The sequence below is a fragment of the Triturus cristatus genome, chromosome 6 (assembly GCF_964204655.1).
Source record: "Triturus cristatus chromosome 6, aTriCri1.1, whole genome shotgun sequence".
NCBI classification, from domain to species: Eukaryota; Metazoa; Chordata; class Amphibia; order Caudata; family Salamandridae; genus Triturus; species Triturus cristatus.
In genome coordinates this window covers 1,004,073,892-1,004,101,396 of record NC_140589.1, presented here as the reverse complement: position 1 = coordinate 1,004,101,396, position 27,505 = coordinate 1,004,073,892, and the positions used below count along the sequence as shown (strand labels likewise).

The window sequence follows — 27,505 nt, the reverse complement described above, 5'->3', positions numbered from 1 at the left end:
TCTGTCTGAGGTGATTGTCTCCCAGACGTGAAGGAAATGTTGTATTCTGCCCCCGACCGGAGTGGAATGGTCTGGAGGGAGCGGGGGAAAGTCATTGGGCAGGAGGTGTGGCAGAGCGGGCGGTATTTGTTTTGCCTCTGCCCTTATTATTATTGCCTCTGTATCCGCCTCTTTGATAACCCTTTGTGAAGGTAGATTGAGGAGGGGATTTGTAGGACGTGGATGCACTATCCGAGGAGTAGCCTCTGCCCGTGCCCCGAAAGGAAGAGCGGCGAAAGGAGCGCCTGGGAGTATGTGACTGCAGGGCTCCCATGGATTTCGCTGTGTCTATATCTTTCTTCATCTTTTCGACGGCTTCGTCTACTTTGGGGCCCAATAGATGATCTTGGTCGAATGGGTGGTTTAATATAGAGGCTTGTACCTCCGGTTTAAACCCTGAAACTCTGAGCCAGGCATGGCGACGGAGTAGGACACTGGTGTTTATGACCCTGGAGGCTGTATCTGCTGCATCGAGGGCACAGCGTATCGAGGTATTAGTTATTGTTTTTCCCTCTTGAATCAATTCATTAGCCCTAGTCTTGTACTTTTCAGGGAGATGGTGCATGATGGTCTATAGCTCATCATAATGCGCCCTGTCGTATCGGGCCAACAGTGCTTGCGTATTGGCGATACGCCATATATTGGCAGCGTGTGACGCAGTGCGCTTCCCTGACGCGTCTAGGAGCTTGGACTCTTTGTCAGGTGGTTGTGCTTCGCCTGACGCGTGAGAATTTGAGCGCTTCCTAGCTGTAGATACCACTAGGGAATCCAATGGTGCAGGGCCTTTAATGTATGAAGGGTCTGTGGGGGCGGCTTTGTATTTCTTCTCTATACGAGGGTTTAGGACGCTGGCCCTGACTGGGTCTTTAAAAACCTCAGGTGCATGTTTAATTACGCCCTTTAACATAGGTAGAATGGCAGTAGACCTATGTGCATCGTCAAAGGTGTCTAGGAGAAAATCTTCCTCCACTGGGTCAGTATGTAACTCCACCCCGTGGTAGTGTGCTGCCCTTTGTAACAAGGGGTGAAAGCCCAAGGAATCTTCAGGTGGGGATGGCCTAGATGGGTAAAGGTCATCCTGTGGGACATCTGGGATGTCCGGATTGTTATAATCATCCCATGGGTCTGGAGATCCAGTAGGGTGGGGTCTTGTGGCACATCTGCTGGATCATAATAAGGGTCTCCCAAATCGTCTGGGACAGGAGACAAGGTGGGGGAACGATGAGGTGGAGGGGGTGGAGGTGGAGAGGGTGGAGGAGGTGGAGGAGGTGGGGAAGGCACCCTGAAAGGAGAGGTAGCAATGTCCTTTCTCTTTGGAGGTGGAGGTGGAGCTGGTTTGTCCAAGTGTCTGTTTTTTGAAGTGTCCAGTTTTTGGATCCTTGGTGAGTGTTTTTTGCAGAGGATCCGGTGTGAAAAGTTCCTGCGACACTGGTTGTTCGGTCGGCGCCGAAGTTTTCGGGGCCGACGGATTTTTAGGCTTCGATGAGCGAGGATTTTTGCGTCGATCGTTGAACTGGGAAGTTCGGAACCAGAGCGCGAAGTATTACATCTGAGCCCGATGGCGGAAAAAAACAATCTGAGGATGGAGCCGAAGCCCATGCGCAATACGAAGCAAAGGAGGAGTCACCAAACTTGTGACTTCCAAAGACTTTCCAAGAGGAAAAACAAACTGCAAACATCCGGGCCCAACACCAGATGGCGAGCTATGCACAGTGTATAATCTGCAGCTCATATGCCTCGAACATACCTCTTATTGACGTAAACCAATATTATTATTATTAAAGTATTATTATTAATAATAATAATAATAAAAACACATATGCAAAGATCAATTCAAATCAGTTTTGTTTCATTTACGACAGAAAACTATTATTAGATACTATCTTTGATGAGTAGTAGGCATGTTTCCTTGCACATCATGGGAATTGCCTTACCGTATGTTTTTGAAGGACTCTCGATGTGTCTGCAGCGGAGCCACATGAAGTAACTGGCTTTGCCAACGCACTCTCAATATCAGCCATGGATTTCTGGACCTGTGCCAAATAAATCAAAAACACCAGGTTCGCTGATATGTTACCATTACAAAGAAATGTGTTATGTTTTCAAGAAAAGTATGTGAACTGTGTTATAGAGGTATAATGCTGGTACATGAAGGCATACATAACACTTCTGGGTGAACATAATTCTTAGATTATGCACAGTTCCTGATTTACTGTTGAGTGACATGTCAAGTAGAAATACTTCTCACACTCACTTTTATGCAGAATTGTCATGAATGGAGCTGATTGCCATGTCTCGTGTTTTTACAATTGAAAACTACTGACTCACTCACTTTTAGCTGAAAACAGGAAGAGTATGCTTCCTTTTTGAAACCTTCACAAACTAACTCTGAAATGAAATGATGCTAACTCAAATCACTCTGGACTTGCAGAGACAGCCTAAAAGGCTATGACAATAAACTAACAGTCATATCCATTGTATGTTTTGTGTATATATTGAGAGTACTGGAGTGTTTTGTTTGAGTGATGCCTGGGAGTGTTGTGTTCTGGTGCTAGGCTGGTATGTCATATTCTAGTCTTTAAAGTGTTTTGTTTAAGTGGTCTACTAAGTGTGGTGTGGGTTTGCTGGACTAGTATGTTGAAATGTATTGATGAAAAGTTGCAGTATTCACACGTGTTGTTGGAATGTAGGACCGAAGCATTGTCCTTGAATTCTGTATTGTAGTGCTAGATCATTGTGTTGGAGTGTTGTTCTTGAGTGTTGAACGTCTGTGATTGAGTAGTGAACCGAAGAGTTGTGCATAATTGTTTATTGAATTAGGGTTTAAAGAGGGATGTAGTATATTGGAGTTTTAAATGTTGAGTGTTGTTTTGGGGTTTTACATTGTAGTTGTTCTATGGTTGTGTTGAAGTATTGTAACATTGTATTAGAACCTTGAGCTGGAATGTGGTGTTGTACTGTTGTGTGAGGGTGTTATGCTGAAACACTGAAAACTTGTATTGCAAGCTTTGGAATATTGGGGTGGTTAGAGTGTTGTTTATGAGTGCTGAATTGTAGTGTATTGTGTGAAGGGTAGTCCTGACTACTTGGAATATGTGTTGCAATGTTGTTTTGGTTTGTATGTTTAAGAGCTGTACTGGGTTGGAGATCTGTGATGATGTCCTTTGACTTTTGTAATGTACTAATAGGGCCTGATTCACAATAGTAAACTTATACTAAAATTCTAAGGGGCTTATTTACAAGCCTCTTACGCCACTTTGCGTCATTTTTAACATGGGAAAAGTGACGTACGGGTGGCGCATGGGGCTTGTAAATAAGCCCCTTAGTTTGCAACTTTTGGTATTCACAAAGGTATGTTACAAGCAGTATCTCTATGTCCGCACTTGGGTGGAGTTTCCACCCCGAGTACGGAGTTTCCACTCGCACCAGAGTGTTGAGATCCCATTCTGGGTGCTGAGTGGAATCTCCACAGTCGAGGCGGAGATTCTGCCCGAGAGCAGATGTAAAGATACTACTCGTAACTTACCTTTGTCAATACTAAAAGTCATAAACTTAGCCTATGGTCTAAGTTTATCTTTGTGAATCCGGCCTTTAGACTGTTGTTTCAGTTCTAAAGTCAGAGTGTAGTGTTAGTGATGGAATATTATGTTAAGGAGTGTACATTATTCTGTTAAAATATCACAGTTTTAAATCTAGAGAGTTGTTTTGGAATGTTGTAGGATTTGATCTTACAATATATAAGGCGCTGTGTTGCACTGTCATTATGAGGAATGTTAATATTCTAAGTGTGCAGCTTTGTGTCAGGGTGTCAACTGTGTTGTGATGGACAAATCTGTATTCTGCTTCCAGCTCTTTGTTGATTTGGGATGTGTTTTGAGTTGATATGTTTTGGTTTCATGTTGGGCATTTTGTGGAGGTTTTGCTTTTGATTGTTGCAGTACTGTATTCAAGTGCTGGAGCAACACAATAAATAAGTTTTGTATTGGAGTGTTGTGCTATAGCATTGAACTGAAAGAGTTTTGGGTTTTTGTGTTTATGTGGTAAATGTGGATCGCTGTTTTGGAGTGTTTTGCTGGATTGTTTAACTGTTGTCTTACATGTTATACTCTAGTGGTGTGCTGGAGTTTTGCTATGGACTGTAGGGAGGGACAGTGACAATATAGTTTTGTAAAGGATGTGCTCAAGTCTTATGTTTGAGTGTTGCTTTAGAATAGTGAGTTCAGTGTCGAGTGATATTCTGGAGTGTTGTTTAAGAGTGTAGTGATAGTTTGTGATGATGCATTAAATGCTGTTTGAGATCAGAATCCTACTTGTAAATTTATGTTGGGCAGTTTAATCCACATAATTTGGAGGGAAAAAAACACACACAGCCTGCAGGACAACAGCACCTCCAATGGATTAAAGATCCACGTCTACACTTTTATTATAAAGGATGCACAGAGTGCAATCACTTGGGAATGGTACCTATTTTTACCTTGGCACGATCTAGGAATGGGTGATGATTTAAACTTGCACTACAGGTGAGGCATTTTTATAGTAAATTTAATGGAGTGACACAGCTAGTGCTGTAGTGGTATCCATTATTTACACACTTGTATAGATAGTTGATTACATGAAAAAATCTAATTATATTTTACAGTACCTGTTCCAGGCTTTCTTCAAACTTATGCTGTTGGGATACAACCCCAGAGATGGTTTCCTCCACACGAAGGGCATGTTCTTTCAGCTCGTCCCCATATCTGCGCACTTGTGCTAGTCGGGCTTTCATGCGCGAGACTTCTCCAGAGGAAACAAACTCCGAAAATGTTTGAGCTTCCTCTTCGAGTTTTGGAATCTCAAAGATTTTATCTTCTATTTCCATCACAGTACCCTAAAAGAAACAAATGCATATAGATTTACTCAATGTAAGCCCACCATCTTTAAGTAACACTTAAAACAGGGCCATGGTCATTCTCATGCAGACATTTGCAGTACGGCAATAATAGGTGTATGGACATTAGCCTAGTAGGCTCATGTGTGTGGTTTAATCACTCACTAGTCCAACAAATACAAGTTATAGACACCACCGTAGGGAGATTTTACCATTCTTTATATAGGGGGGTTACTGGAAATTTAGTCTACAATACCTGCTAATATATTGGATATATATTGCTGTATGTTAGCAGCCAACATTTCCTTTAAGGCAACTTTGGGAAAAGGACTAGGAATGTGTGATAACTATCATTCTGAGAACATAATTTCCCAGGTTACAAACTTTAGCATCTCAAACTAAATAGTTCATCAGAATGTCAGGCTACTGCATCTTGTCCATCCTTTCCACGGGGATCATGTGGGTCAGCCAAAGTCATTGTGATTTCTGTCTGCCCATCTACTATAATCACTCTTAAAGGCTAATGTCGGTATTTATTTGCCAATCTGCACATTTTTAACTGCTGAGCTAATTCATTTATTCTATGATTGTATGGTCTTTTATGGTTGTATCTGCAAGCAATTCAAATGTATTTGACTGACACTCTTAAAGAATATTCCAGTTGATTTAAATTACAGAACAGTTCTGATTAAGCATATATAAAGGCCAGAAAATGTGAGAAATTACGAATGCCTGATTTGTAAATATAAAATAAATGATAACTAAAAAATAAAACTATTGGCTCAGAACTGCCAACATGTTTGAAATATTTCCTTTTTTCTTCAACTGTTCTTTTCTCTAAAGAAGAAAATATAAATAAAAGGAAAAAAAGAAGTGATAAAAACAGGAAGAAATAAAAGTAAACTTTGCATAACACAATTTATCAGACAGACAGTATTTAAAGAAAACATTTAAAGAACCACCCCTCAAACAAAAACAAAGAAAATTAACCTTTCTCAATAAATGTCATGAGATGGTGGTACTGGTTCTAAAGGGTGGGAGATTAGCAAGTTGTTAGTAGCCCAATTAGTAGAAAGGGGATGAGGACATAGTAACACCAAACACAAAATCCAAATGTTGTTCACCACAATACCATAATGTTGGTTGCATGGCATTCAATTAGTTGGTGTTCAATGACATAAAGGAATGGAAAGATACACTCAAGTAAAGAGGCCATGTAGTAAAAAACGTATTATCCACCTGTTGCTACTTCTTGCTTTATTGTAGCCACATGGCCACTAAACTGAGAAGCCAATAGATGGTGGTCTAACCAAATGACTGGAGAAATTGTTAGGTAGAAAATGATGCACAGTGAGGTAAAAACCAGGTGAAGAAGTTATGTGTGGGTCAGATTCTGAGACAGACAGAAGATTGCCAAGTCAAGTGTCATTATGTCATAGTTGGAGGCTGAAAGATTGGTGGACATAAAATTACAATCACTGTATATCATAAAGTTTGATGACAGTAGAGAGCTTCTCTCACCAGGTCAATAAAGTTCTCAAGCCAGTCTTACCTGGGGTGTTGAGAGTGATAGGTCAGAATGACAGTCTGGCTGAGCGATTGCCAGTGTGCAAGCATGCTTAAGATTGAATGACAAAGATAGTTCGATCCTGTTTGAAGAAAAGACAGCCATTTCGCCTTCTTGTCTGTCCCAAAGTAAGATATTATAAACTGCTAGTAAAATTATCATTGCTCTTTTACTTGGCTATTACTTGATTGAACTGTACTATTTGCGAACACTGAAATTCACTTTTCATTATTTCAAGTGGATATGCTGGTTGTTGAAGTTTGAAGAAACAGGAGATCTGGCTTATCAATGAGGGAAAGAACAAAGATATACTTCAAAGCCTGATTCACAATGGGCCTCTGCACTCATAGCGGAGGTCCCGCCATTGTGGGGCAGTCTCATTGTGAATTTTCATTGTGGAGATTCCTCCTTAGTGCCGAAACTCTGCCATGACCTCGAGGCCTCAGCAGAGGCCTTTTTTAATCAGACCCCAAGTCACTCAAATTTATCTGGAAACCGCTCTAATCTCGACCCTGCGATTGTGCTTTGCTTAATAATGAGTCTTCGGGATTCATGTAGAATTTTGACTGGATCATATTGGCTGCACATGGTGGTGGGGTTGCTACATAGTCATTTATTAATTACTATTTATGATCAGGTTAGTAGTAAAACGTTATTAACAAACAGTATCTGAACATCATAAACTTTTGAAAATTATTTTATCTTTGCATTGTGCATTTGTGATCTGTTAGCACTGCTTGTCAATATCTTTAAAGCATGGTTAATCTCTAGACTTGGCCTTGAAAGATTCAGCCAACAAGACAAAATTATAAGCTTTGCTGACATGAGCTATGCATGTGCCTATTGAAAGTCACTTTCAAAATAGAAGCAAAGGCATACTATTAAATGCCATCTGGTTTTGTTACTGTCTTGTCAGACTGCCAGAATGAAAAATCAGAAACACAACTCTGAAATTATGTAATATCCGTTTCCGAAAGGGCTACGAAGCTCATGAAGAGAAAGGGATTGATTAAGAGTTTTATATAGCGTAGCACCGAAATCATCCTACCAGTGATGTGAGTTTTGTTCTCCTCCACACATTGTAGGATATTGTGCTTGATAGTGGATCTGTGGATGTTTCAGATGTGAGAATTGTGAAACCCTCCTAGGCTTATGTACAGCTAATACATTACACACACAGGAGTGATACTTTTTAACTGAATGCGAATGAATAATTTTTGTTGCCCTTTAAGACTGAAAAACGACCACACCTCACACATTTTCTGGATTAGGAAGATATTCTTTATTATGCTTAGGGGCCCTATTATTATCCAGTTTTTTTGCTATGCTGAAGCAAAGCGGCTAGATACCTATGTTTTTTTCCCACAATTGAGCGGTCCAGATCGCATAATCAAATCTTTATATTAGAGTATGAATTGCAGACAACAAGTCTTGGAAACAAAGAGCCTCAGTTGCATCTCTGTGTATCACAGCTATGCTGTCTGTACTTCGTATAATAACTATAAAATGTCCTAGTTAATGTACCAGCTTAACTAATCTAATTAATTGTTAATATTGTCCAAAATATGGCCATCCAGCTCATCAACTACCACTTCTTGCCTACGTCCAGTCCTGTATGATAATGTATTCCCACAAAAGTCTTCCTGAGTGCAAATCTTTACATGAGTGCAAAATCAGTCTTTGCACATGCAAACCAAACTTACGTGCAAAAATGGCTTCATGGATTGGGTTCATAACATTTTGATACTACAGGGCCTTGCAGAGTTTATTTATTTGTATAAAGTACACCAGTTGTTGACCTTGGTTCTTGATGTAATCTAGCTCTTGGTAAATGCTCACAATTATGGTAAACAAGGGGACTTAGGAACAGTGAGGGAAATTGAGTGACTTGTCCAAGAATTTCACAATCTGGTCAAGTGTGGAATGTCAAACTGTGAGTGGTCTCTTTAATTCTCAGATGGTCCCGGAGACACTGGACTGCAAATATAATCTGGGTTTATTTACAGTAGCAGTATATAAAATCCAGTACTTGATTAAAAGTAAATTTGTCAGAACAATTCACACGGTATTTGTAACTAACTAAAGTAAGACATAGGTACAATTAAAACAATGCTATATCCGTAACTGGGGTATGATAAGAATTCTGGCATAGCAAGAGTGTTAGCATATTTATAGCCCTCTTGTCATCATAAAGCTAGCTGAAACAGAGTCCACTCATAAACAGAGTCCGTAACTTTTCAAAGACCTTTGTTAGAATCAAAACCCCACCATAATATGAGAGGTATTCTAAGAGCACTGATATGATGCTAAAATCTGTCCCCTCACTGAATTACATCAAATGGGGCAGTTCGGTTTTTATACAGGACATTTAGACTTATGAAACATGCCGTTCCTTTGGCAAGCAGATATTTTAGAAAATTCCACACCACCGGAGGGAAAGGGACAGAACCATAAGAAAAGATTGAACTCAGATATTCATGTGTCACAGATTTGGGCTATTCTCAATAAGCTCTAGTAGGAAGTAATAGTAAATTGAATTGAAAGCTGTGGGAAGGTTGAGTAGGATTACAGGTGCATGGTTGGCCTTCATGCTGAGGGTTATCTTGGATAAATAGGCATTCAGCATGCAAGTGGTTACTATCTAGATGAACATGGTTTTGCTTTGCTGCTTTCCCTTTACGTCTCTGTTAAGAAAGCAATTTTTGTGGTAGGAAGTGGTTTGATCGATTAGCGTTGCCTGACTCAGGCTTGATTTCCAGACTGTGTATTACAGTTAGGTTTTTAAACATTGGTTTTACATTACCTTGTTTGAAGGGAATGCTAATTTATGCTATAACTTGGTAAAGTGTAGAATGTTTGGGTCTTTGAAGTTAGGATTGATGTTTGACCCTTAAGAGTACTTTGTTGAATTACTGTAGCTAATGTTTGACCGTCTGCTGGGGTGCAGAGAGCACTCATGAGGACCGAGAGTGTCCTTTTTGGTTAATTTCCTTAGGATTTCATTTTGGAAGAAGGAGAGTACTGCATTGAAAATGGCCTTGGTTTGGTAAGCATTATGCTTGGGGTAGGTGTTTTTCTCTGACACTTTTTTACAGTTCCAGCAACATTTTGTCAGCTTCACTATGAGTGTCATGCAAAATGCGTTGCAAAAACTTCCTGGGGGAATTTGGGTAATTTTTTATCTAAGTCCCTGTCCATTGGGAAATGAGGTGCAGAAAAAAGTGTTTGCGACTGCTTTTTACTACAAACAAGGTAGCTGCGCTGCAGTCAGGTTAAGGTAGTTTGTGTGATTCTCCCTCTGGAGTATCCTTTCCTTCACTTTATTTTTAACAGGCTGACTCTGCAGAGTATCACAGAGATGAGCCTGTTGTAGGCCCGTTTTAGTATTACTAAAGGTTATACTGTACAGAAAGAGCATGATTACTTCTTCCATATGCAAATCTGATTAAGCTGAGTAAAAATGAGCAAAATGCGTACAAGTAGGTGGATATAATATACAGTCTTAAATTCTTTATGGTTTTTTAGGACATGATTTTACCGTGTGACTGTTAGAGAAATTGTACTGACTTATTAAGTGAATACCTGCAAATTTATAACTTAAAGGATATTCATAAAACTTATGACTTACATATCCTACATGTATCAGAGTACTTAATCTACACCTGAATGAAACCAGTTTATCTGGTACACTTTACACACCAATAGGTTTAGATTTAGACAGGCACTTGCAGAAAGGTGTAGCTTGTAATGGATTATAATTTATTTTGGGGCAAATAAGGGCCTGATTTAGTTTTCAGCGAACAGGTTATTCCGTCACAACAGTGATGGATACCCTGTTCTCCGAAATATAATCCCATAGGACATAACAGGATTTATATTTCAGCAAACGGGATATCCATCATCGTTGTGATGGAGTAACCAGTCCGCCAAAATCTAAATCACGCCCTATATGTGGAAAGAAATAATTTGTGAATGTTCTACTTTTTGTATCGCTGTTAGATTATAATATGTAGTGATGGCCCGGCTACAAAGGAAATGTCTTTGAATACAGTTGTTGTGGCAAATCAATCCTTTTTATTTAAGCATAAAAGTAGTTCATATCAAAGGGGCCATGATGCGGATTGAAGGTGGCTTTTAGGTATAAGGAAAATGTCAGCAGGTCAGACATGTATCTTACTTTATAACCGGAGTAGGACAATTGTGCTGCTCTTTATTACATAGCTTGAGATGTCAACATGATACTTAGTGTTGGATAGCACCATCATGAGCCAAGGAGTTCTCGTTTCATTCTGACGAGTAAAAATACTTCCATAAATGTGGCATTGGCATTCTGACTACTTGAATCCCATATAAGAACGAAATCTTGGAAAGGTAAATTTTAAAGTTTCAACATACAAATTAAGCTGACTACTTTGGATTACAGCTATGTAAATATAAAGAAAAAAAGCTATATTTTATAAAACATCCATAAAGACAGACAGCTATGTTCATCCTATACTAAAAACGTAAAAATCAATATGTTTTCATAAAGTAGCAAATACCTTATGCATGCAAGCCACCACTGCAACATATGCAGAATAAACCTTGCCATAGACATCAGTGTAATTGAGGAGAGCTAGATAAACCAAGGTTTTTGTTCAAAATGTTATTCAATATCATCACAATGTAAATCCCAGTGGTAGGTTTTTTCCAGCTAGGTATAGGCAATGAGTGCATTAAGCTTGAGCACAAAGCTCTGCTTGGAAATAAGCATGTGGTATTCTAAAACAATCTTTTCTGCATCCTATTTGGAAAGTGCTCGTTCACCCATGGGAATAAAAGATCACTCAATGGTGATTTTACTGACCACATTAGTATAAAAGGTTGAATGGACCTACCAGTATTCTAACTTATGAACATGGGTCAAACACAGACACCCTGAAGTGGATGTGGTAGTCTAATGAGCCATTTGACATGGCAGATTAGCCTCTGCCCTTTGTAAATCTCTCAGAATGGTTGTTTGACTCCAATCTTGGTCTGCAGTAAAGATTATTTGTAATGTATTTTGAAGCATTTGTAATTAGATTTTTTTTTGCTTTTATAATGTGTACGATTTTGCAACAATTCATTTTAACTTCCTCGGCCATCTGAGCTAAGACTGCCAAAATGTATTAACCTGCACTCCTAGAGGACCTAAATAAAATATGCTTGTCTTCACTACATTGTTTACTATGTTTCAAGGTAAGGTGAGTGAGGGAGATCAATTTGCCAGTATGTGTACTCCTCAATTGTTTTCTGCTTCTACCCTAACCTCTTCGGGCCACTGTTTTGAGAATTGAGGCCAAAAACTCACCTGAACACTCCGAAATTAATACTGGCCTTCTTGCAACTGAACATGGATTTATCTAGTCCTTCGTTGACTACCATACTCAATTTCTCGAAGGCCAAAGTTTTATCAACGCCGACAAAGATCACATTAAATTTTTGGAATACGATGACCTCAGGGTTAGATTTAGTCCAGGGTCATTGTCTCAAGTCCATCTTTAATCTTTCAAAACCATGTTTACTGACAAAACTGACACTAGAGTTTTGATTTGTATTGGATTCATTGCATATGAATAGTTTTTATTGCTTTCGTAAGGCCAAAGCGGTCAGGATATGCTGCTGGATAAGAATTATTATAGGTCAATTATGATAAATTATTGAGCAGGTAGGGCTTAAAGTAACTTGGGACCACACTGTACCACTGGCACATTAAACAAGCATTTGCAATGCAATAAGTCTCGCAGTTACGTGAGTTTAAGCTATTGGCATTGTACATTACAATGCCTTTTATTTATGCTTTTAAAAAGAAAACAAAACTAAAAAGGCATTGTTATTTGCAATGCCAATAGCTCAAACTTGTGTTTCATTAAGTTAAAGCCATTTGCTTTGCTATACAATACCATTAGCAAAGCAAACGGCTTTAATTTAAAGCAGGGGCTTGTGTTCAGCTCCTGGGCCTCGGCTCTACGGTGCGTTATTGGGGTAGCCTCGCCCTACCCATAGTGTGCTGCCGGCTCCTACAATCAACAGCTGCTGCCTACAGTACTCTGTGCGATATAGAGTTTAACCCAGTGAACCACAAGCAGTAGTGCATGCAAAATGATGCTACAAACTGCTGTTTTCTTCATTCAAGCAAAGGCGTTCTACTCCCGTGCAACTCGGAGGGATAAACATTAAAAAAAATATTGCTTAAACAGGAGTATAAACAAAATCACTGCCAGGCCCATCCCGCAATCCTAAACTGTCCTGTTGTTGCAGAATGCACCGACCGTTGTTCCGTAAATCAGTAATCTCCTTTGAAGAAAATTTGACGGAAACGAATAAATAAGAAAACGAAAATTCGTCTAGATATAGCAGAAAAGGTTTTTTCCCCCCGGAAACATGGTAGTGCTGTAAATTAAATACGATCTCAAATCCAAAGAAAACTCCACGAAAATAGACCTTTGGCATTATAGGTAGCACATTAAATTCCCAAATGTGTGGCAAAACGACAAAGAACACCTAGTTAAGCAAACGTATTTTAGTATATTTTTTTCAAAGTGCGAAAAAAAATTCAGTGGAACAGTTATTCTTCTTTGTTTAGCATCTTGCAGCAATTTCGAATTTGGTGTTTGCAAAATATATTATACGCGTTATATGCTCTAATATATTTTTTTTTTTTTTAGTAATAAGTCAGAATTTAGAACAATGTTGCGAAATTAAACGCATTTCAATAAAAAAAATGTTTTCGTTGCTTGTCGAATCACTGCATGTGCAGCCAGTGATGTTTCCTTGAAAAACGTTGTTTGCATAAATTCCCATTGAATTGCATTTGATTGCACTTCGTGGCGCTTCACAGCCGGTTCTCAGTTTATATTTGTTTAGTAGAGTAATGGTCCATGACAAATGATGTGTGGGGACCCTCCACACTCTCGGCAGGACTCTGCCCTGATCCTCGCTCTTAACTGCATTTCCATCCTGACAAAGCGCTGAGAAGCAGCTGCAAGGAAATACACAGCGCCATCTAAACACCCACATAAATAAGCTCGCAAACAACGCAGCTATGTTCCATTAAGAAACCTGGTACCACCAGGAGACCTAAAGATGAGACTCGGCGGTGATGAAAAGTGACCACAGAACAAAAACCCTTACTAGTTTTTCGAAAACTATATATTCTCTGTGTGAGAAGGGTAAACGCAGAAGTACTGTATCGCGACACCAGATTCCTCTCAAGGTTGTCAGAATATTCCACCCACGGTAACATTATCGAAGGAATATCACCGCGGATTCGCCGGTCGCGGTTCTCCTGATAGTAGATGAATTGAGTCCCGGCTCCAGCTGCGCTGTGAACCGGGTGCCGCCGGAGTCGGCGCTGCTCCCAGCGGCATGGCGACACAAAGGTATTTACATTCATTAACTTGGGTTCTCTACTTCTTCCCAAAGGTCAAGTGGACGCCAGATACGGAGACAATCACTTTGTTTCCTCGGGTCTCAGACAAAGAGTCCGTGGATCCGTCCTGCGCCCGGCCCCACCCTGTCCACACTGGCCACACTCAGGGCACCGACACTGCAATTTTCCCATGAAGTATGTAACAAAGGCTTTCTGTCAATTTAATACTGAAATCAAAAATAAAAACAAGCCGGCTAACAAGAAAAAGTTTCAGGTAAAAAATATATCAAAACAGTGCCGAAATGTTCAGTTCTAGAAACCGTCTCTGAGTTCAATCTATACATTGAAATAGCAGCCACATCAATAAACAAGCGCGCGCCATTGCAGGAAGGCAGCAGCTGTTTATTTTTGCATCGCGCTTTCACTTTAAGTGAAAGAGCGATGCAAAAAAAAAAAACACGCGCCACCCTGTCTCCTTTTGGGATGGCCCATCCAGACTGGATCTCACTGCTTGTTTATATAACACGCCTCTTTGAGATAAGCAATTGCTTCACGACAGCCGTGAAGCAGGCAATCCAGTCCTGATGGGCCAGACCAAAAGGCGAAAGGGAGGCAATGCATATAGCTCATTTCCAATGGCAGCCCACCATTTAGCATAAAAGGTGACGCCAGCCAATGGAAATGAGGGATGGGTCTTTAAGCCCACTTCTGAAATCCCTCTCTCACAATATCTCTCGCCAGCAAGCAGCGCATGCGCTGCAATGCTAGGCGAGACCTAAGAAGTGTAATAAAGGAGAAAACAAAATAATTTTCACACTGGATAGCTTTAGTTAACTTAAGAGGGTCTGCTGGAGATGCATTGCACATTTTTCCCGCAACTTTATTTAAAAGGCTTGTTTAAACAAAGCGCCTATTTGAAACTTATGAATTTCTGACCTCTTTTGCTTCTAAAAGCAGATATGTAAAATGGTTAGTTGATGAAAACCAAATTTAGGTGTTGATGTTATCAGCTAGGCAGAACCAAAATAGTGGCAGTTTAATTTTATTTGCAGGTGTCTTTTTATCTAAATCCAGTGCACTGTGAGAGGTTTCCCTTCACCACTATAGGATATCGAGCAAGCATATTCTTCTTCACTACTTTTATTACAAAAATTAGTAATGGGGTCTTCCTTGTAGGTTTTATATTATTATCTATTATTACCATGAACTAACTTGTTTATGCTGTATTTAGCTGCAAGATCAGCCATTGAGGACATTTTCCAATAAACAGGCTGCTCCAAGTACAATGAACTACCAGTGCCCTTTAATACATGTTAAGGCACAAGTTAGAGGGGCTTGATTTACTTGTATTTTATCTATGATATGATATTATACGCTATTATTTTATATTATATTATATTATATATTATATTATAACTAAGAAAGCCCCTGACCAATGTCTTTATGTTGTTTTATGTCACTTAATTTTTTTGGGTATTAATTTGATATTTATCAAACAGTCTGAATATATGTTAAATTACTTCAGTGAATGAATTATTCAGAATTATTGGGAACACAAAATAGCATTGTTAAAAAAATGTACATTTCTAACCCTCTTCTGGGAGAACAAAAAAACGGTGCGAGGGAGGGATGGAAAGGGTGATCGGGAGGACAGTAAGAAAGAGAGAAGTGAGTGGAATGTAGATAAAGTAGAAAATGGCTTAAGCCCAGAGGTAGAGGTGGTTAAAGAATCGGAAATTAAAGCAGGGAAGGGGTAATGATGGACAGCTGAAAATAAAGGAGACAGAGGAAAGAGATTGTGGGGCATAATGGAGGTAAATGGGTAAGTTGAGGGGGAAGGTCAGAGAAAAAAATGACTCAAACGTAATGGGAAAAATATTGAGGGAGTAAAAATGTAGGAGAGAAGTGTAGGAGGCAAAGAGCTTGTCAAGCAACTCAAAGAAGTGAAAGAGTGTGACTTTGTAAGGAAGAGAAAGTAAAAAGATTGGAGGATAGAAAGAGAGAAAAGTGTACTCCATGAGTAATTAGCTTTATTTATTTATTTATTTACATTAATCCATTTGGCCATTTGCCGGAGTTTACTACCACCCAACCTTCCCCTCCCCTCCCCCACCCCGCCTCACCACCCCGCAGAACTCCCTCGAGGAGCCACCACTGGTTGGGTGAGAAATAGAGGAGAATGAAAAGGGAAGGAAGAGTAAAGAAGAGTAGCAGAGTGAAGAGGGGAGTAAAGAGGAAAAATTGGCAAATGAGAGCAGTCACATTGTGAAGTGAACAGCAAGAGAGCGCTTAGAAACAGAGTGTAACCAGAGTGAAAAAGAGACAATGGAAACACAGTGATGACAGAAAAGACTACGGCTCAGAAGTAAAAAGATATGGGGAAAAGCAAGAACTAGAGAGGGATTAAAAGACCTGAGGAGGATGGAGAAGATGAAATAATAATGGTAACAGATGAAAGGAAAGGGGAACTGGAAAAGGAGGAAAAGAAAGTGAGGAATGCGAAAAAATGCTAAAAAGGAATTGAGAAGGAAGTGGAAAGAAAAAACGTAACAGACGTAAATGCAGAAAGGTGAGAGGGTAGAAAAAGAAAAGGGGGAGTAGTGAATGGAAAGTGACAAGAAAGAAAGTGAAGTGACAGTAAGGGTGTGAGGATGAAATGTGTAAAAAGGAAAAATAAGTTTTAGAGGGGAAGAACAAGGTAGAAGAGGAAAAACAGAGAAATTGAAGAGGTAGATGTTGGTAGTAGTGAGAGAAGACAGCGTAACATGGTTAATAGAGGGGGGATTGAAAAGAAGAACTATTACGAACGGTGGGGCATAAGAGGGCAGGGTGAATGAGCAAGTGAGGAGAAAAGACATAGGATGTAGGAGAGGGTACCAGATAGAAAGACAGACCCACACAGACACGCAATGTGTGAAAATGCACATATGTGCAAAATTTATATTTTTCCATAAAAGGAGTGTAGAATTGAACTGTCTCTATTGATGCCATTGTTCTCTATCTTTTCTCTGTATCAGTGAGGCTTTTTCATCATTCTATATGGTTCAATACCTTTCTACAGTTTTGACCAAAATGTATGCTATTTAGAGTCATGTGTAGCAAAGCTTCACCTTTAGCCAAGCAAAGTCGATTGTACACCTATTACCATTATGAACCAAACTAGACTTAATTTTTCCCTAGCGGTAGATATGCACTGTAATTTCAAGGCAACTCCTTGACACATATGGCACTTTTCTTGCCTGATGAGTTTTCCGTGAGGCCAAAACCTTAGGCTAATCCAATTGTCTACAGAAGATTGACAGTCAGGATGTTTTATGGTCATGAAAATAACATCAAAAACCCAATGTTGTTGTGTGCACAGCAGCAGAGGTGGGAAATAAGGATCTCAGCGTGTATGATCAGAATGTATTTCACTTTAATGGTCAACCTAGAGCCTTTCATAATAGCACTGTTTTGACTAAATCATTATTGGTAGCTTTAGTCCAGGACCTCTGGTATCCTGTGCCTTAGTTGGTAGCAGACATACACTTAGAGAAGTAGGAATTGGATTGCCATCCTCAGGGCTGTGCGGGATAATAGCATGTTTGTAGCTTGTCAGAATGGAATCCCATACATTGTGTTGTAGTGAGCCTTGTGCCTGGAAAACCCGGCAGGGGGTAGGGCTTTGGGAGGCTGCATTTTAACTGTTTCACTCATACTCACTGTATATACATAACCTTACCAAAAACATATCACTGTGTTTCACTTGGAGTTTGTAATGAATTATTTCTTTTGTCTGTAACCAAAAAGATTTTAGAGGGTCATTTTGGGTTTGGTGGATTAAGGGCATCTGTCAAAAAACTGGCACATCCCCTGTCTGCCAACCTTTAAGTTCCTCACTTCATTTAGAGGTGAAGAAACAGAGATTTTCACCAGCGAGCCTCATCTGAAACCTTTGACTTAGGAGCCTGTCAACATAGGGACACCAAGTCAAGTAAACAACTACTGCACAGTGTTTCTATTGATGGCAGACATATCCCAGCCAGGCCATTGGTGATCATATATGTCAGGTGGTTCTTTGCTGACCTGGCAGTATGGTGGGTAGACCACCAGGGAACAAAACATGAAGAAAACCCTCCAGTTTGAGGTCAATTCCAAAGCAGTTGTCATACAGTGTCTTCTACTCAATGAAGACCATTTTAGTGTTTGGATTCGAGTGACTGTTCTTTTGTTACTCAATGGTCCCAGGGCTTCAACAGGCATGTCGGAATACAATGGTGAAAAAACTGAATCTAAGATGGAGTCTCTGTTCTGGTACAATGTGGTTTTGGGGAGGGATCAGGAGTCATCTTGAAATCAGAACATTTACTTCAATGATAAACACTTTCAAAAGGACAAGACCAAAACTAGATGTCAGGAGTGTGAAAAGCATGTAATCTACAGCTACACAAGCTTCAAACAACCCTATTATATTTCATTCATATTTTTATCGGTGAGAGCATTATTCAAAATTGCCTCTGTAATGGGTATCTATAATAATTTGATTAATTCTTGACTGTATGTTTGTAACAGATTTTGGGCCAATGTACTAAAAATGTTGCATTCACAAATCTTGCGATTCACAAAATCACCAGTTTTGTAACCACAAATTGTCCTTTTTACTACATTTCGAAACTATTGTTGCGAATGGTTAAAGATTTTCTGAATGACAAAATAGGTTTACCCGCTCATTCCAAATCATGAATACCAAACAGCATAAAAAGGGAGTCACCTATTATTTGTGATTTGTAATGGTATCTATCAAATGTTTGTGACAGAAGTTTCAGTTGCACATCAATAATACATTACTGACTCCTCACAGGAGGTCTTGACCCATTTGCGGAGAGGAAACTATACCTCTTGAACCACTTCCTCTTTGGGAATAGTGCTGACAGCAGGGAAGCACTGCATGTCTCTCCTCAATGTCCTTTCCAAAGTGGAAACTGCTTTTTAAAACAGCACCGATTCCTTTAAGGATCACAGACTGCTTTTAACAAAAGGTTTCTCATTTGAAAATGCAAAACAGCGATGGTGGTTTGCTTGCAGGCCATCATTACTGTGATAGTGGAAAATCACAGGGGATCACAAATACGGACTTGCCTAATAGTGACCTGCCTCACTGATATCATTAGGTAGCTCAATCAGAAACCCCTGTGACAGGAGATTTTGCACCTTAACCTTTTAGTACATTCTGCAAAATCTGAAACCAGTTTCAATAAGTCAACTCGCAAACTTAAATCTCAATTTGTGACCTATCTCTCTGTACCTCAGGACCTTCTTTCTGCCATAGTCTCTTTTCAATTAACTTACATCCATTAGATAAATACCCAGAGAAAGTCTGCCTACTTCCTGCATTCTTTTCATTCATTAAGTTGTCAGAGTCCTTGAACGTCATTCTTCCTTGCTCACTTTTTGTCTCTTTTTTTGTTACAGGATGACATATTTTTTTCACCATTTACCTTTCTATATAATTTATAGCATTTATTTTATATTTGCTTTAGCCCTTGGATTTAGGATTTGTTGTCTTTATAAGTTACCTAAATTAAATAGGTTAGAGTCTGTCTGAGATATATACCATTTCTATGACTTGAAGTCTTTGTTTTTACTTCACATATTAGGTTCTACTGAGAGCCCCACAGCCTAAGCTACATCCTGGAATGCCTGTGTTGTGGGTGCTGCAAACCTGTGTAGTACCAACTACATAACCTGGGAGAGAGGATCTGTCTAGAAGACAAGGCTCAAGGAGACGGCATAGAGATGTTAAAAATTAAAGCCCAATTAGTCAGCACATATTACCTACGAACTTAGGCAGCATTTAGATTGTTCCTACATTTAGAGGAATGGAGAGAAAAACACAAAAACCCACTGCATGTTTAATACTCACTAGGTTCATTAAAACTGAACTTTGCCTCAATTTTATTGAATTTAATTAGCTGACATCCGTAGTGTTCTGCTGATTCAAAAACAATTTTTATAAGACAAGCATTCATTTGGATTCAGGAACATTTTAATTTGTGTGTCCTTCTGGCTACTAAACTGAGATAAAAAGATAACATGCATAACTGAGCGCTTTCTAATACAATTTAAGCACTGGCGATTGATGTTTTAAAATACTAGCTCTCATAATATTTATACAGGTTGCCATTTATCAAAACGATGAAGCTCTACTTAGAGAGATTTCATATTTAATTGTTATCAATGTTACTTTTACTTGTGATAGACATTTGTTCTTTTTAATAACCAATAGGATTGTTGTTCTAACATTTATTTTAAATCCAATCTACACAAAGCCCTGTAATGAAGATGCATCAATGTCTCAAGTCTCTGTACAATTACACTTCACGCAAATGTAAGTGCTTTAATTGAAATGTAAAAAAATAAACAAATCACCTTAATTTGTTTGATCTGATTTTCCAGTGGAAATGTTGAGGCCTCCAACGTGTCCAGTTCTTTTTCTTTTTCCGTAATCCAGAAGGAGAGTGCCTCAAAATTACTGCCAAATTGTTCCCATTTGTTTTTCACCTTTTCCATAGTTTTAATACTGAAAATAATAAAATTCACCAAATAAAATACATAGTTCAAAAGAAAATTAATTGATTCTGCATGGTCTCAGTATTCCAGTTTCAGGAACAGCTACATAGCTGTGAATACTAAGTCTTGTTTCCAAGTTATCTCATGCGAACACCACTGCATACTTGTCACTTGTGTTGAACATTGTAAAATAAAGGTTTAATTCGGGCACTGCATATCAAAGAGTTTGTTTTATTACAATGCGCACTGACACCTTAGTCCAGAGTCTGAGAGAAGCTGTAGGGAGGTGTATCACTTGAAGCATAGGTCAAAGTTGAAAACAAGACAGCAACAGTCTTCTCAAAAGAAATGAGAGTAGGACAAAGGTAAACTTCAGAAGTGAACGAAACAGGCAAGTGCTAGAAAATAACTGTAAAGTAGGAATAATGAGAAGAAATAAGAAATCAGGAATCCACAATGGAGTGTAGGTGCACAGCAACACAATTTGCACAGATCAAGGCACTATTTTAGATGCCATTACAAAGTGCAGGGAGGAAATGGAATAAAGCAGGCATTACAGCAGAGGAAGTGTGGCATTATGAAAAATATATTCAGGCATCACCGAGGACAAAAAAAGGTAGTGTGACAGAAGGATTCAAGCATTAAGATCATGGCAGTCAGGCAATACACTGGCAGAGCAGGTGAAATCAAATCAATGCAGAGGTGTGACTGCATGTAGCAAACATAACTGCTCAGAAATAAAATGGTAGTCTTGAGTGCACATCTGAAATAACATAGCAATAACATATCTAGTGTAGAAATAACAGGTTCAATGAAATATCGAATTGTAAGAAATCATTCAAGAGTGAGGTAGAATTGTGTGCTATTTGCTGATTATATCAGTTGACACACCTGTAAGTATATTTAAGGACTTGATGCACAAACTTAAGGTAAACATAAGTACCCAAACACAGGCAGTTGAAACCACACATTCCCGTTCCTCATTCTGTGACTCTGGAATGGTGGGATGTTGCCCCTGTAATGTGGGAATACTCATTGAAACATTCCAACAATATGGTTGAATGTCTGTGTAAGCAAATCCACTTGTAAGGGCATATTTGTGGGTGAATCAGCATACCACTGTCAGGGCCTCCAGAATGTGGGCATTCAATTAGTTACCATGGTTTAAGAGATTTGATCAAAGATGCAGTCTTAGGAGTTTCTTCCCCTCGCTCCCAGTAAGTGTCAAACTTAATTTTAAGTGTCTCACCACATGTTCAAATTTATACATAGGTTCAAACCAGTCTACCATGTCAATTATCTCAACAGGCTTAATTTAGTCGGGGGTCTCAGCTCCTCTAAGCAATGTCTCCTAACTATAGACTGGTCTTGATATAAATCATGGCAAAAGAGGTTTCTTGCTTTTGGGCCAAGAGTGTGGAATTTGATGCAACTGAAAATTCAGCCAGAAAAATGCTTCATGGCCTGTTGCATACCAAATAAATGTTACATATTCAGTTAAGTATGTGTATTCTTTGATTGTGCCTGCTATGTTTTTTCAGTGCACACTACAAATTTGTAAATGTCTGATGTAGAGATAGACCTAATTTGGGGAGATTATCTTTTGATGGAAAAGATGAACACGCATTTAGATTGCCAACCCTTTTTCTTGTCTTCTTAAATTCACAGATACATCAATTCAAGATCTATTCTAGAACAACAATCAATAAGACCAGTTTATAAAAAATACATTTCTTGGTATTTCAAGATGGAATTGAACATGTTCAGTTCTCTCAAATGGAAATATAAAAATGCCATTGCAAAGAAAATAAACTTTTTCAGTTTCGATTGGAAGTTTACTGCCATAGTAATAACCCAGTGAAAAATTACAACTGCAATCAGCATTTCAGTGCAATGGTGACATTTATCTTTGAGACATTCTTGCAGAAATGGAACCAACAATTACAAAAGGAAAAGAAAATCAGTGCTCACTGCAGTAAAGTTTTTTCTTTCTTTTACCCCATATATTTTGCATGACTGTTATAACAGTACTCTGTCTGTGATTGTCAAGCATATGTCCTAATACACTTGGTAAACATGGCTTTATGTAAGGGGAAGCAACATAAAAGCATTGTCTATAACATTTGGCTTTTATTAATGTTTCCTTGTTCACATCACCTGTCACTTCCATAAAGGCGGAGCAGAAGACAAGAAATGTACAAGTGGGGATTTGGAGTGGGAATACAAGGATTAATGAGGCACATACTCTTCCACAAGTGTTTGCTCCACTTTCTTAACTTGTTCCTTGACGGACTTTGCCTGGTCTTGAAGAGATTGCTTCTTCATAGGCCCCAGAAGTATTTCTGCTGAATTTTTCACAAGGTTCTCTGCTTCCAATGCTGCAGTGTCATTTTTCTTAGCTAGCTCCTACAAGGAGTAATAGGTACAAGGCGATTATCATCACTAAAATATTACTGCATGGAATTGTGATACATTAAATACACTAGAAAGCAAAATCACATGTAACTGTGATCTTGTGTTGAGTTAGTAGTGAATATTTTAAATGGCTTTATCTAGAAATTCAAGAGGAATTAGATATTTTAAACACAGTTTACAGTGGTGGATCTATTAAGGATATCAGACGTGATCATGTGTCACTAGCAGGGAGTAAACCTCAGTAAGCTATTATGAAACAATGACTGTGAGGTGACCTACCTTAGAAAATCATTGTGTTGTGTTTTTTTTTAGGAAAATCTTAAGTGCACAATTGGGGATATAAAGTAGATATTACATAATTAGATATTGAAAAACATCTGACACAATACTGAATTTAAAGTTATATTTCAAACTCAGGGATTTGAAGATCATCAGAAAAAGCTTATTATGAGTAAGGTGAAATGCACACTGCAATGGATCATAATTCATGGTGCAGTATTTGAGAGATATGATATATGTAGTGGAGTTCTACTAGAGAAATATTAATCCTGGCACCAAGCACAAAGGCAGGTCAGCAAGACATTCGGTAAATGGGATAAGAATGTGGTGAAACATTTATGGAACAAAAAAGTATGTGTACATAAGCACTAAGGGACTGATTTAGACTGTGGCATAGACATTGAAACAAAGTATCCTTTCCGCCAAAGCAAAGTTCTGCTTGCCTCATTTAGAGTGGAACGGAACTTCAGTATGTATATGGTGGAGACTACCGCATCTCTACCACCTACATACACCTACATACAGCTCCAATGGCCTTTCAGAGGTTTGGCCATGTGTTTGCTTGCCCTATTTAGACTTGCACTATTTAGACTGGCGAACACATGGCCAGTTTTCATTGTCCATCACCGCCGGGTAAAACTTTGCAGTAAGGGGCAGTGAAAACCGCAAAAAGAAAACTCCCATGGTGAAGTTGTCATTGAATTTTTTATTTTATTTTGAAAATTAAAAAGTGTGTCTCCATCCGTCAAACCTTCAATGTATTAACAGGAACCACGGTGTCAGCAAGAATTGTGCGCTGGCCGAGTGACATCGCAAAATTTCGGGGGTGAAGTATCCTCAGCATGACGACAGTAAAGTGCTTTGCCATGGCGATGGAACTTAACCCATCTGCCAAACTATAAACTGGGCCTTAATTCTGAAGTAATGTGGCAACATAAACCAGAAAAATGTGTTGTGATTGTGGTATAGAATTGAACAAAATATTACAATACAAAATGATTTTTCTATTTGCAAATTAGGCAATGACTGCATTGACACTGCAATAATGTTTAACTGAAGAAGGCAAAGATATTACTAAAAGTTTTTTTAAAAATCCAATGAGAAATTGGATCAAAAGGAGATGCTCAGACCATAGGATTTATTTTGCTACAAAAGGGAATTTGGTTTCAAATAATAAATATCTATATGATTCAGATCCAAAATTAACAGCGCACAAGTTCAGTCACAAAAAACAGTAGTCACACTGATCAAATTTTGAATTGCAAATGTTCAGAGGGAACTTGAATGTCTATGGACCCACATTTAAGAGCTTTATGACTGTTCTATTTGGGATACAGAAACATTGTTCTCTTCCTGGGCATTACTTGTCACTGGAAGAGTGTGCCAAAGGTTCTACTGCATTTTGCATTGACTTCCACTGTATAGCAATTCTGACATTGCACATATTTCGATATTTGTAAACATGCTGTTTTAAATAAAATTGCTTAAATATGCTTTTTTCACCCTCACAAACTACCTACATTTAAGTATATTTAACACAATGCTTTTGAGCTATATTTACTATTGTTATGAATTATTTATTATTTCTATAGCACAGGCCTGTAAGTGTTGCAGTAAAGTAGAGGACAAGGGGCATATGCCTAAATGTATTTGCTTCAAATGCACAGATGGATGTTTATAGAAGTACAGGAAAAAATTGGCAAACAGAGGCTTGACTTACCAGGCAGTAGCAAGCATTACCAAAAGGTCATGGCTCATGACGATCGGTACCAGAAGATGAATGCTAAGCAGAAAGATCATTTCAAAATAGTAAGTGAAAACTAGCCATCTGAAATGCAGGCAGTTTTCTGCCTTGACTTTCTTAGTATATTAAAAATAAACAAGAATTCCCATACATCAGTTTTTAATTTTGTGTGATTAGTAAGCCGTAGGCCATCACATGATTATGGCACATGATGAACCACATATTACAAATAACAGTATCACCAAAGCAGTAAATGTCATCAAATAATCCTTAGTCTTCTTTGAAATGGAAAGGAAAATTGCAATTATTTGAGAAAGTGCCAAGTTTTGGAGAGAGAGGGCACCAGAGGGTCATCTTGTGAAGTACATCCTCAGTGTAATGGTGACTGGGAATGGCATTGGCACATGGGAAGATTCACTGTTTGTGCGGATGTTTGAGAGTCCTTGTTTAAAATTGTGGGTTCTTAATAAAATAATTGAAGAATAATGCTGTAAGGACTCAGCAGAAGATACTATCTGACATATGAGAGCACAAACAGCCATCCAATATTGAGCACTATGGAAACACTTTCTTTCACATCAGTTTTTAAGTTGTGTTTTATGTAGAAAAGGGACAGAGTGGCGTGGATTTTAAATAACAAGAACTTTGTTCGGTGAATGTGAAAGCATTCTGCTTTGCTTCTGATTTCATAAACACTGAAATTTGTGAACACATCATTAGTTGATTTGATATATCACAGCTGTCCACTTTGCAAATAAGTATATTCCCCACTGAATCCTGTATTCGGACTAATTAGTATTGTTTCTTTAGTGCTTCTCTCCTTCTGTTTATCCACCATGGATATCCAAAATGCTTTAAGGCTTTAATGTATTCTTCTTCAAAGTTTTTATAATCAAAGTCAAAATATGTCTTAGATCATTTTCATATGTACATTAGTAACCGGAAAGCTCTGTGCCATGGGGAACATTACCCTATTCCTTTATAAGGAGCATTATTCATTCGTATCTTGCCCAATGTCCCTAGTTTGACATAAAGGAAATGACTGTTGCTTAATAACTGTTTGTGTATTTTAAGACTGGGCATTTAATGGACTCCTAAAATGGAGAAACAAACTTCACATTGAGAATAAAAAGTGAACTGACTGAAATGAGACTGAAGACAATGGACTATGGACATCTTAACAATGGGAATCCATTGGATGATACAATATCCTGCCCTTACCTTAGTTTGTTGGAGCTCCAATGCTAGGCTCTCCAAGCTGCTGAAATTAAGGCTGTGTTCCAGAGTGGAACCTGCTTGCTTGAGATGCCTTACTATATTGTCCTTCCCAGTTTCAAACTGTTCCCATTTATTTATTGTGCTCTGAGTAAAAACACAAAACAGACAAGTTAAGAGAATGGGTGAGAAATAGCAAATTAATGCCTCTATGACCTAAAAAAAAAAACTCACGATTGCTAATTGCTGCTACTGAAACTTTAACAGATCTATGTACCCCTTCTGTAAATGCAGCTCACCTTCACATGCTCTTCTTGTTTTTCCATTGCCTGTGCCATACTTCCCAGTGTGGTCTCTAGCTTCTGCAAATCTCTGAGGGAAGTGACTGCCAGTCCCCCTTCTTCCTGCAGTTTTTCCGCTTGGACTACTTGCTGATGCACATCTTGTTTCTTTGTGCGCAGCTTCTTTGTCTTTTGCTGTAAGGCAAATTGTTTGGCTCAGCTAAGAATACAGCCCACAGAATTCTTCTTACATGGTATTAAAGTACCATAATGCAAAATAGATAAGACATAAACATGAGGCATAGTATCTTCTTCAACTTATTAAACATGCCATACTTTTCAATAATGCAGGGACATGGTGCAATGACAGAAGGTATGTGAAGTTTTACATAGTATTTGCACCGTTACCTGGTAATGAAGGAGTAACTGCTGGGCCTGCATTAGACTCTCTGTGTCTAAAATCTTTTCAGCTTCTGTTTGTGCTTCCTTGGAACTGGTGATCAACTCCTCAAGTGCACTTTTTACCTCCTCTTTGTACTGGACACAATCCCCAACAGTGTTTAGGAGCTTCTCTGTCTGTATTTTTAAAATAAATGACAAGAACTAGTTTCACATTGCCAGGAGTTAAAATTGAAACTATAATTGGCAAAACATTGAGTAGGTGTGTATTGAAATGCTTGTTAATGTAGTTGCCGAAAAGTTAAATTCTAAATCAAAACATGAATATATAAAGATGACATGGATGAATGAAATAAGATGGGATGTTTAGAAATTGGAGAGTGTAGCACTTGCTCTTGATACTTGGATGGAATGGAAATATACTACATTATATGCAGTACTCTGTTTAACATTGTCAATTTCAGAAAAGCGATTGAAAGGGATGTAATTGTCCTGCTATGGCATCATATGAGTGTTGTGGTGTTTGCTTGATGCCATCAACAGGGTTTTACTATTTACTGGGGCCACAGCAAAACACTAATTATTCTTAGTGAAATATCTTGGCCTCTTATGAACTTTGCTGTCATGGATCATTTTGTTTGTAATAGTAAATGATTTGAAAGAATCATGTTCAGGATTTCAAGCTCAAGTGGTTTTGTTTGGTGCCTTAAAAGTGAATTTATTTGCTATGATAACTTCACTTGATGCCTCTTGT

The 27,505-nt window shown here is 38.6% G+C and overlaps 1 protein-coding gene across 1 annotated transcript in view; it reads right to left on the bottom strand.

The window, feature by feature from the left end:
- SYNE1 (spectrin repeat containing nuclear envelope protein 1) overlaps positions 1-27,505 on the bottom strand; it is a 1,959,630-nt gene that overhangs the window by 1,249,051 nt on the left and 683,074 nt on the right. Inside the window, exons 28-34 of the mRNA XM_085611789.1 lie at positions 26,761-26,928; positions 26,371-26,547; positions 26,078-26,218; positions 22,664-22,824; positions 20,278-20,428; positions 4,682-4,909; positions 1,974-2,072 (exon numbers count right to left, since the gene is read on the bottom strand). Of these exons, the coding sequence (XP_085467915.1) occupies positions 1,974-2,072; positions 4,682-4,909; positions 20,278-20,428; positions 22,664-22,824; positions 26,078-26,218; positions 26,371-26,547; positions 26,761-26,928 (1,125 nt within the window). The remainder of the gene's footprint in view (positions 1-1,973; positions 2,073-4,681; positions 4,910-20,277; positions 20,429-22,663; positions 22,825-26,077; positions 26,219-26,370; positions 26,548-26,760; positions 26,929-27,505) is intronic.